Source organism: Martes martes (assembly GCF_963455335.1).
Source record: "Martes martes genome assembly, chromosome: 11".
Lineage (NCBI taxonomy): Eukaryota > Metazoa > Chordata > Mammalia > Carnivora > Mustelidae > Martes > Martes martes.
In genome coordinates, this window is record NC_137899.1 from 84,484,469 (window position 1) to 84,496,561 (window position 12,093).

Below are 12,093 nucleotides of genomic sequence, written 5' to 3' on the forward strand. Positions count from 1 at the left end.
ACGTATTTATTTTTTATATTGATGTATTTCAAAATACTTTTAAAAATTTTTATTCAGTTAACATAATTCAAATAAATGTTTAAAAAAGTAAAGTGTCGGTAGAACTATGATGAGGAAACTTTTTTATGGAAAAATTAGTTTGTGTACTTCAGGCCTTAGCCATTTACCTTCTAACTCTGCTTTTGAGCAGGAAAATAGGTTCTTTATGTTCATCTAGTTTTCTTTTTTTTTTTTTTTTTTTTTTTTTTTTTAAGATTTTTATTCATTTACTTGACAGACAGAGATCACAAGTAGGCAGAGAGGTAGGCAGAGAGAGAGGAAGGGAAGCAGGCTTCCTGGTGAGCAGAGAGCCCGATGTGGGGCTCGATCCCAGGACCCTGGGATCATGACCTGAGCTGAAGGCAGAGGCTTTAACCCACTGAGCCACCCAGGTGCCCCTGTTCATCTAGTTTTGACTCTCGGTTCTTCCCATACATAGGCTTTGGGTGGGTGGGTTCCTCTTGGAAAGGAAGTGATGTTGTTTTGTACTACCCAAGTGCAAGTGAATTTTCATTCTTATAACCTATGTCCAGTACAGAATAAACTACTGTTACTTATTCTTTGGCTAGAGAATACTTTGATGTTGGCCGTTGTGGAAGGCTGGGAGGCTTGGTTTGGAATGTGCCAAGGTCATGTTTTGTCTGGAGGACTAGCTGTCTGCTGTGCCTTACCAGATGTCACAGTAGAATGGAAATTGTAATTCACTGGGAAAATGTAGCTGAAGTTATTCCTTACTCAGCCTTCAGCTTTCTCCTTCAGCTTTCTCCTTATGAGAAGGGGAGTAAGTGCTGATCTTAGGGAAGGAAATAATAAGGTGTAATCTCTACTAAAGATTAACATCCTCCTCTGCCCACAAGAAGAGCTATTGAAATGTCAATTCCATTCAATGCCACTAACATTTATCCTACTCCTGTTAAGTGAGAGTTACTGTGCTGGGTGTTGTGGGGATGGGAAGCCAAGGCTGTTAGGAGTTGCCGCAGAGTGATGTCTCCCACCTCAGAGCTGGTTTCTTAATGAGAGAAATGCTTTATTCCTTTCCTTTTTTTTTTTTTTAAATATATGAACTGCAGTATGGATTGTGGCTGTTGATTGTGTCAGCAGTCTAGAGAAATAGATTCTCTTGTGCCTGCCTTTTCATGTGCCTTGTTTTTCAGAATGGCAACATCACAGAGCTCCTCCTGAAGGAAGGTTTTGCTCGCTGTGTGGATTGGTCGATTGCAGTTTATACTCGGGGTGCAGAAAAGCTGAGGGCAGCTGAGAGGTAAGGTCTGTCAGGGAAGGCTTCCAGCCAAGGATCTTGTTGAGGATCTTTAGGGAAAGAAATCTAGTGATTTTCTCTCACCTATCTATGTCAGTATTTGTTATATTTCAGTAAAGGATTAAGGAAATTGCAAAAGATGCTAAGATCTCATTGAGGAGTTGCTTAGTTATAAGTCTTTGGGTTGTCTGATTCATTGCTCTGTGGTAAGGGCTAGATTTTCATTCAGCAAACCTGATTTGCTCCTTTACTGTTTTTGGGTCACTACCCGCCCCCCAAGCCCCTCACTGAAATTTTGGGTTTTAGGCATTTGGAATGAAATAAACTTGAGGCTCATTTGAGAATAATGTAATCACTTATCAACTACTACCAAATAAGCAGATTGGAGCCAGGGGTATGATGGAAAGATAGAGCCTTTGGGTCCTAAAACAGGACCAGTCATTGTTACTGTGAGACCTCATGCCCTCATTTATTGAAACATGTTTTAATTAAAAATGTTAAGGTAGGGAGGGAAAACATGAAACAAGATGGGACTGGGGAGGGAGATAAGCCGTAAGAGACTCTTAATCCCAGGAAACAAACTGAGGGTTGCTGGGGGGTTGGAGGGGAGGGATAGGGTGGCTGGGTTATGGACACTGGGGAGGGTATGTGCTCTGGTGAGTGCTGTGAAATGTGTAAGCCTGACTACTCACAGACCTGTACCCCTGGGGCAAATAATACATTGTATGTTAATAAAAATGTTAATGTAACTGTGAGGTGCTGTTGTCACATTTTTAGCTAGGTGCTTTGTGGTTAAAGACTATGTAGAAAATAACTTATTTCTAGAAAAACAGTAGTTGGATATTCCGAAGATTGGATGGCTATTTCAAGTGTCACGGTCAGGAATATCTAGGTGTAGGTGAACTTTGTTCACTTGATGGGGTAAAGGGAAGAAAATGAAGCAGGTACCAAGAGTAGATGAGTGGAGATTATGCTTGGGGAAAGCCCCAGCCACCATCTCCCAGGATACATTTAAGCAGAAGACCCACCAACTACTGATGACAATGGTCCACTCTCAAGGTGTGTTGTATGACTTACTTCAGAACCATTAAGTTACAATGGTCTTGACAACTTTATGTTTTTGGCCTTTGAGGCACACAGCTAAGAGATGTACAAGAACATGAACTGGATGAGTATAGTTTTCTTCCTTTGAGTCTTTCATATCTTTCTGTACTCATAAGCAGAAAGACTTGCAACTTTTTACAAAAGTAGATTCTAATCTGGGCCATTAGATATGGCATATCTGATTTTAAAAATTATATAAAATTTTTTAGTTTTTATGTTCCACAATTAAATTCAAAAGATAGAATACTCTTACCAAATACAGTGGTTCCAAATACCTCAGATTATTCAGTGATGCTCCAAATTTTTTTTTTGTTGTTGTTCAGAAAATTTTGTAAGTCCATTATTCTAAATATAATTTTGGTTGATCATTCTTTCTGCATTCTTTAAGTTCCTGCCTCTCTGAAGAAAGTGAGTACAATGGCAGTAGTATCTACATGTTTTATAACATCTTTAGATTATATGGATTTTTAGCTCATCATTAAAACACAGGTTTAGACCAAGGAATGCAAATCGTATTTCAGTAATCTGTGATTACTTGCCTGCTCTTTTGCATGCAGTATTTGACTTGCTTGCATTGTTAAATCCCTGTCAAAGTATTTTATGTATTTTACAACTACTACATGTTACTTTGTCTCTTTCACATTTTAGTGCTGCTTTTTAAAAAAAAGTTGCAAATAAATAGTTTGCAATACTGTTTTCACAAGTAAGAGTTCCTTTCCCTTGCACATGTGTCCATTTATCTGTAAAGACTTTTGTAAATAACACACACAAAAGGTGTATTTGAAAATACAGCTGTTCACTGGTTTTTTAAAATCTTTGCACATATTCCATTTCGCTCTCTCAGCCTAACTGAAAAAATTCCTAATGGCTTTGGTGCTGTAAAACCAGTGTCTGCCAACACCTTTTTTCCACTTCTGTCAGTGACCTTCTACTGGATTTTTGTCCCTTTTCTTCTTCTTTAGATGCACTACAGAGACCATTCTGTTCTTGTTTTTCACATAAGATTTGGTTAGCTGATAATCTTTTTTTTGGTATTCAAATGGAAATTGAGCAGGCCTGTGTTTTTTTAAAAATGTATTTGTTTGTTTAGATGTGGGTGTTCCTCCCACTTCAGAGAGCCCTTGCTCTGCGTCTGTCATTCCAGCGCCTGGCATTTAGTAGTCCCTCAGGAGAGACTGGATAAGCTAACTGAGCTATTCAAGATGGACTTGTACTGTCTGGGCTTGAGAAAGTGCACACCTAGACCCTGGTCTGCCAGCCAAGGGTGTATGGTCTATATCTTTGTTGGACGGTTCAGTTCCTGTACACTCTTTCCTGTGTCTTTCACACTTCGTTCTGGTTTCACAGGTGGCCTTTCTCTTGGGTGTCTTGTTTCTGAGGTAGAGTAGGATTCTGTACTGTTTGCCCCAATGGTGATGGTGGATTCCATTTGCTGACCTATTCTGTCTGAATGATTTGCATCCTTGTTTTTGTTGCCAGGTTTGCCAAGGAACGCAGGCTGAGAATATGGAGAGACTATGTGGCTCCCACTGCTAATTTGGACCAAAAGGACAAGCAGTTTGTTGCCAAGGTGAGTCATTCTTGGCATCTTAAGATGCCTGGTGGACATTGTCAGCTAGTGCTAATACAAAGATCTGAACAATCAACCCAGAGCTGAAGCGTTTCTGTTTTAAGCCACTGGGGTTTGCTTGTGTGTGCAGTGATTGCATGCGTGTGTGTGTTTATCGCAGGGGACTTGGAAACTTTAAGAGCTTTCTTGTCATACATTTGCGTAACTTCATTTAGAAGTTCATGAGTTAAAGTTGTGGACTATTTTAGGACTTCTGCCTGCCTGACAAATGGCTTTTTCTTTGATTTCCATGTCAGAGTGTATGTGAACTCAAACTTCTTTTTGTTTGGGGCCTCTCATGGTTTTGAGTTTTTTCTCATGTGATGTGTTTTTCTGAGAGCTCTCCTGAAGTGTCCCAGGATGGATTCCTTTGACAGGAACCAGTACTGTTGAATAGACTGGGTCCAGCAACAGCGCTGTATTTCTTCTTAGTTGGTGGGTTTGGTATCTTGAGTGGTAGACCAGTTTTCCTCACTTACCCAAAATGCTGTGATGTTTTCCAGTCTGTTTTTACTTTTGGGAAGAGATGCTAGAAGCTTTGTTTTTTTTAAGAGGTTAATTAACGTATCTATCCACTTAGAGGTGGCTGGCCCATATGAGTTTAAGATGGGAAGCCACTAGGTGGCACTGTCAGCCTGAAAAAATCATGGATCGGTTTCTTTTAGCCTGGTAAAAATTTTAACAGTCTCTGAGGAATTGTCTGAATTTCTTTACTTTCTTTTTTATGGTGCCCAAAACAATAAGTCACAGAGTACTCAAGTGTCTTCTTTCCCTCTTGTAGTAGGTGGTCCGTCTCCAAGCAGCTGTCAAGTTAGCCATAATTGGGTCTTCAGTGGACATTAGTGGGAATAGTCCCTGGTTGGATTATCCCCCCTGCAGGATTCTGCTCCAGGCAGGATTCTCCCCATCCTTCCAAGTCTTGGTACAGACCAGAATGAAACCCTGCTTCCTTTCTGAGGACCATACTAGCTTGGAAACTTGGGCATAGTTATTCTACCTAACTGGAACTTACTTGCTTCTACATATGTTTCCTGTATCTCTTCTGTTCTAAGACTATAGCCACACAGTGAAAGGATAATCATTCACTCAACAAAGGGGTCAGGCCTTCCGGTTTTCACCACCACTTTGAGAGGCTGTGATATTAGTGATGTAGATGAGGCTTAGGGGGGTCCTGTTATCTTATACTGTCCCTCCTGGCCCCTTTCCAGTTGAAACTGAGTTTATAGAGAAACCCAGAAGATTTTGGAGGATTTTGAGCCTTTGGTCATTGGGGGAACTCGAATGCATTGCTGAAGGAAGAAATTAAAAAGATTAGATGATTGACTCTCGAGCTTTGTATTTTTCTTAAATATGACTTCATTGATAACTAGAAAAGAGCTGGCACATTTCCTCTTTAAATCTAGGATTCCAGGATATGTGTGTTCTGTTTTAAAACAGAGTGAGGCTTTTTTTCATGATGATGAAGTTCTGTTTGTTAAAATGGTGGAATAGAGGAAATTGCCTCTAAAAACCATCTAAGGATTATGGGGAATAGCCATTTTCCTGTAGTATCTTTAATATAAATTTAGGTCATTTGGATGTAGGCCTGCTCAGAGAGCAGAGAGAGAGAGATGTATTTGTAGGTAGATAAGTGGTTTTAAAACTTCCTGAATTTTAGATATTCTTCAGCATCACTATTATTCTTTTAAATAGGAGAAAAGCATAAAAAGGAGAAGAAAAAACTCTCAAACTAGATGAAACTACTGTCACACAGCGGTTTTTTAAAAAAAAGTTTATACTGTCTGTCCCAGGGTTGGCAGACTGTGGCCCATGGCCCAAGTCTGGCCCACTACTTGTTTTGTATGGCCTGTGAAGTATGGATGGGTTTTATATAGAAAAAAGATGGGTTTTACATGAAAATGGTATGACATTTAAATATCAGTGTCATGAATAAATTAGATCATGGCCACGGTTTTGTTTGTTTACATGTTGTCTATAGCTGTTTTTGTGTTACAGTGGCAGGGGTGAGTAGTTGTGACAGAGACTATATAGCCTGCAAAGCCTAAGATGTTTGCTCTCAGGCCCTGTACAGAAGAGTGTGCTGACCCTTTATCTCTACCAGTCCTACTCAGAGTGCCTTGATAGAATATAAGGAGCTTGAGCCAGAATGTAAATCAAGGCATTGCTTCTTTCATCAAGAAAAACTTGCTCCCGAAAAAAACGTCAGCAATGTTCTCAGTGATGTAGTTGATTTATGTTCTGGTACAAGCTCCTTCTCTCATTGCAGACTGGCAGCCACTTTTGAGTAGTACTGACCTGTATTCTTTTGTGTATAATTTTCAAGTTGGTAAGTTTTTATTTTTTAATGCATAAAAATTTAAAGAACTCTGTGGGCATATTAAATGTATTAGTCCATTTTCCCGGTCCCTTTAGGCAGCCTCAATTCTTGGCTGATCTGTATCTTTGAATAAAATGATTATATCACTCTTTCTTAACTTTCCAGTGTTAGGTATGACCCTTTTCCTGCATATCATGGAAGATGAGGATTCACATGGGTGTGCATGTACTTTTCCCTAATCCTTCTAATAGGACTGTATCCTAATTCTCGTCCAATCTTTACTGTAAATGCTAATTACCACCAAGCCATATGATATTTTATGGTTACATTTCATTTTCTACAGAACTTTTTGTTTACCCTGCATTTAATAATTTTAATAAAAGTTTGTGTATTTTTTATGTACTTAATAATTTGACCCCCAGACTCTACCTCTGTAAATCTCTTCTTAAGACATTGATTCAGCCTGTTATTTTTATCTTTTTCATTAGTACTTTTCAGGAGCCTTGTGACCTGTACCAATCTGGACTAGTTCTTTTGTTCTTCTTTTTTCATTGTTATAGAGCTGTCATCTTTGGATATCTTCACCATTTTCCTGGGGTTTTCTTTGCCTTACTCTGGGTTGGAGCTATGTTTGCTGGATCCCATGGCTTCTTTATAATTTACTGCTTTATTTCGGTGGCACACATTCTCTAGCTTCTTGGGAAGAGTGCTTGGCAGGTAAATGTTTTGGGACTTTTCATGTCTATTTTGTAATTATACTTGATCAAATGTTTAGCTGGATACAGAATTTTATGTTAGAAATTATTTTCCTTCAGAATTGTGAAGGTATTGCTCTACTGTCATTTAGCTATTGGGAGTTTTTTGTTGTTGTTGTTTTGTTTTGTTTTTTAAGAAGTCTGATACCATTCTGATTCCTCATCCTTATATGATTTTTTTTCTTTCTGTGAAGTCTTGACATATTCTTTTTTTATACTGAAGTTTCATAATGGAGTACTGTGTTTATCCATGTGGGAGCATAGTATGCTTTTTAATTCTTAGTTCTTTTGTCTGGGAACTTCAACTGTTTTTCGTTGTTGATTTCCAACAAGTTTCTCTGGTGTTTTCTAGCAGATGTTTGACTTTGTTGACTGGTCTTCTAATTTTTCCCTCCTGTTTTTCATCTCTTGTTCTTTCTAAATTTTTTAATATTTATCTTTTGGCCCTGCTACTGAGTATTTCATTTTTGATACTGTATTTTAAGAGCTTGCTTTTTGTTGTTGTTGTTCTTTGTTACTTTTATTTATTTTTATTGAAACGTAGTTGGCATGTAGCATTATATTAGTTTCAGGTATATAACATAGTGATTTGATGATTCTATACATTATACAGTGCTTTCCATAAGAGTAGTTACGATCCGTCATCATACGAAGCTATTTTGTAATCACTGACTGTATTTCCTATGCTGTACTTTTCATCTTCATTATTTATTTTAAAACCTCTTTACCTATTTTGCTTTCACCATTTCCCTCAACCCCCACCCCCTTCTAGCGACCACCAACTTGTCCTCTGTATTTATGAGTCTTTCATTTTATTTGGTTGCATGTTCACCCATTGTGTTTTTCTGTTTTCTTAAGATTCCATGTGTAAGTGAAACCCTCTGGTATTTGTTTTTTTCTGTCTGACTTATTTCACTTAGCATGATATCCCCTAGGTTCATCCATGTTGTTATACATGGCATGATTTCACTTTTTAAGGTGGAGTAATATTCCTCTGTGTGTGTGTGTATATGTGTGTGTCTGTACATACCACATCTTCTTTATCCATTCATCTATCAGTGGTTAGGTTGCTTCCGTATCTTGGCTGTTATAAAGCTGCAATAAACATAGGGGTGCATGTATCTTTTCAAATTAGTGTTTTTGTTTTCTTTGAGTATGATCTTTCTTTCTTTCTTTCTTTTTTGTTTTTTTAAGGAACCTCCATCCTGTTTTCTGCAGTGGCTGCACCAATTTATATTCCCACCACTAATGCGTGAGGGCTCCCTTTCCTCTGCATCCTCACCAACACTTCTTCTTTTTGATACTAGCCATTCTGACAGGTGTGAGGTGATATCTCATTGTGGTTTTGATTTGTATTTTCCTGGTGATGAGTGAGGTTGAGCATCTTTTCATGTCTGTTGGCCATCTGTATGTCTTCTTTGGAGAAATGCCTGTTCCAAGTCCTCTGTCTGTTTTTAAATTAGATTGTTTTTTGGTGGTGTTCTATGGAGTTCTTTATATATTTTGGATATTAACCCCTTATCAACAGATACTTCATTTGTGAATATCTTCTGTTCAGTAGCCTTTTCATTTTTGATGATTTCCTTTGCTGTCCAAAAGCTTTTTAGCTTGATGTAGTCCCAGTAGTTTATGTTTTGCTCTTGTTTCCCTTGCCTGAGGACACAGATCCAGAGTAAAATATTGCTAAGGTCGATGACCAAGAGATTACTGCCCATGTTTTCTTTTAGAAGTTTTATACTTTCAGGTCGTACAGTTAGGTCTTTAATCCATTTTTAGTTTATTTTTGTGTCTGATGTAAGAAAGTGACTCGGTTTCATTCTTTTGCATGTTACTGTCCAATTTTCCCAGCACCATTTACTGAAGAGACTGTCTTTTCTGTATTGTATATTCTTTCTTTCTTTGTTGTAGATTAATTGACCATATAGCACGAGTTTATTTCTGAGCTCTTTATTCCATTCTGTTGATTTATGTGTCTGTTTTCTCTTGTTATTTTTTAATAGTAATATCACTTGTTTCAGAGATGAAATATCATCTGTTAGCTTTCAGAGGAATTAATTATAATTTTTTGAAAAATTTCTTTTCCCTGCATAGTATGTATTTTCCAAGTTGTTTTTAATTCTCTTTGGTTATTTTGCCCCCCCCCCCCCTTTTTTTTTGGTATGAGATAGCTGGTGATCCTTGCTTATCTCTCTTATTTAAGGATGAGGTCTTGAACACTGGGTTAAAAGCAGTGAACTTGTATATGGGGTTTATGGTGTAGATCCAGAAATCCAATCGTAGGTTTTGGTCCCATTTTCATCTCTACTTGAGATTCCTGATTTGACAGTTTCTTTGTCTTGGCAGGTGGAGGAAGTTTGCAGTATAAATCTGATTGGCTATTATGTTTTCTTATCACTAGCCAGGATTCAGCTTCTGTGGAGTCTGTTACTACTCATCCATCTGCTTTCTAGCTTCCAGTGTTTTGTTGTCATTTTCTTCTCTTCCATTATCTTTATCCTATTGGACTTATCCCCCCAGCCCAAATCCATTTATTTTTGTTTAAAGGTATTTAGGGAGGGTGCCAGAGTCAATGTTTGAGCTTGCTTTAGTTTGTTCATAATGTTTCATTGTAAGACTGCATAATTTATGTAACCAGTCCCCAATAGGTTGATATTCATATAGTGTATAATTTTTCCATTATTCAGAAAATGGCATAAATCTCTATGTAAATGGCATTTATTTCCACAGGAATGTTTTAGAGCACATTTGCCAAATAGCTTTCTAAGAGTGTTAACCATGTGTAGTCCTACGTGTGTTCATTTTCTAATATGTTATAGAACACAGGTGGACCCACTTTTTCTTAAGGTACCATATAGTAAATACATTATGTTTTGTGGGACATGTGTCTCTGTTGCAACTACTTGACTCTGCTACCATAGCAAGAAAATAGGCTGTAGATATTATGTAGATGAATAGGCATGGTTGTGTTCCAGTAAAACTTTATTCACAACAGTAGGCAGTGGGCTAGATCGCCCTTGGGTCATTGTTTGCTATCCCCTGTTGTAGACCATGGGATATCCACATTACATCCAAAAGGAAAAAAAATGATCTGCATTTCTTTTCATAACCTAGAACCCAACTGCTATTTTGTAATCCTTTTACCTGATACAAAATGTCTGTTAATACTAATGCTACCTTTGTGGCGCCTGCGTGGCTCATGTGCGTGGCTCATGTGGTTAAGCGTCTGCCTTTGACTCAGATCATGATCTCTAGGTTCTGGGATTAAGCCTCATATCTGGCTCCCAGCTCAGTAGAGTCTGCCTCTCCCCCTGCTTGTGTTCCCTCTTTCTCTCTTTCTCTCAAATGAATAAATCTTTAAAAAAAATTAAAAAATACTAATGCTGCTTTTTCAAGGAAACCTAAAAGGGTCCTAAGGTACCCTAGGACATCACAAACCTAATCTGACAGTCCTACAAGTTTTTACTGAAGGATTCTGCTCCGAGGCTCATAGGACTGTAAGGCCGGAACAAATAATGGCTCTCTCTTTAGCACTCACCTGCCCTGTGTCCTAGAAACTATTGTACAGGGATCAGCTAAATAGCCTGAAAAAGCCTGCAGAAGATAACCTACGAACTCTTGAACTGGGTGCGTCTTGGGCTCTGTAGGTGATTTCTGGAACTGATGCTGTGGATGAGACATGCGGGCCAAGAGTGTCACTTCTGAGCAACTTGAAACCAACAGAGTATTGCCTTGGTACATGCAGCCTGCTGAAAGAATGCTTTCCATCTTCTGCTTAAATAGTTGCACTTCTTAAGGAAGGATATGCAAGGGAGGGCTCTTCTTGTCTCTCCAGGTTAGCAGAGAAGCATGTTCACTTCACAGCGATTAGCTGAGCCTGCTTGAGACTTTTGTGCCTGTCGTGGCTTGCCAGTTTCCTGCCTGCCTTCCCTGTGGCGTTTTAGCTGATCTGTGCTGTTTGTAGCCATATGGTCCCCTGAGCACGTGGCTTGGCTTCCCTGTCCCTGCTGCTGGATTCTTGGGCCTTGCAGATTTTACAGACCTGAATAACACTCAGGGGTGGTGGGAGGGCTGGGGAGTGACAGCATGTTTTCAGGAGGTGGAGTCTTCTCACTGCCTTGCCTGCTTAGAGGCCTCTTGCTTGGTTCTCAGTACCAAGTGATGCCTAAACAAGCAGAGCCCCTCTGCTTTGAGAAGGCACGGAAGAATGAGAAGTGCTTCCTGCTTTCAAGGAGCTTACCATCTAGGGCGCTGTCTGGAAGATTACCTTAAGTAGTCAGCTGTCGGGACTTGGTGGTCATGTGCAGTTTTGGAGGTCAGGTTAAAGTTCTTCATGGATGCATGCAGTGGATTCTAAGACCGACTTGGTTTGGCCCTCATCATTTTTTGCTGTGCTTTTAGTCATAGCTCTGAGTGGAGTTCATTGTCATATGCTTCTTTGAGATGGTTTTTAAGAAAAGCCACCTTTTAATATTTTTGGTATTATCTAGACTTTCCATTGTATTTGCATTTGGTAATGTGGAGAGAACAAAAATAAAAAATACTAGCTATTTCCTAGACTTCTGCCATACGGCTTTCAGGTGAAGAGGAAGTTCTGGGGATGGTTTGGTTAGGAAGGTGGCCTCTGCACCTGTGCATCAAGAGACGAGAGAGATCGAGACTTGGTTTGTAGCTTAAGTTACAGTAAACTGATTTGCTGATAAAAATATAAAGTTGAATTAGAAGAGATTTGTAAAAAATACCTACTTGTTTTTTTCCATTGAGATTTTATTTTTTAGAACAGTTTTAGATTCACAGAAAAATTGAGCAGATGGTACAGAGTTCCCACATTACCACTGCCCTCCTAGTTTTTTCTATAACCTGACACGGGTATGGTACATTTATTATAATTAGTGTACCAATATTGATACGTTATTATCAAATGAAGTCTTTTCTTTAGTCAGATTTCCTTAGTTTTTCTCCAGTCTGTTTTTCTGTTCCAGAATCTCATCTACCATAGCACACTAAATTAAGT

General features: G+C 38.7%; 1 protein-coding gene across 2 annotated transcripts in view; it reads left to right on the forward strand.

Moving 5' to 3' along the window:
• Window positions 1-12,093, forward strand: part of SND1 (staphylococcal nuclease and tudor domain containing 1) — a 413,629-nt gene that overhangs the window by 44,913 nt on the left and 356,623 nt on the right. For both annotated transcript variants that reach the window (XM_080819055.1, XM_080819056.1), the window contains exons 8-9: window positions 1,194-1,300; window positions 3,881-3,971. In XM_080819055.1, the coding sequence (XP_080675181.1) occupies window positions 1,194-1,300; window positions 3,881-3,971 (198 nt within the window). The remainder of the gene's footprint in view (window positions 1-1,193; window positions 1,301-3,880; window positions 3,972-12,093) is intronic.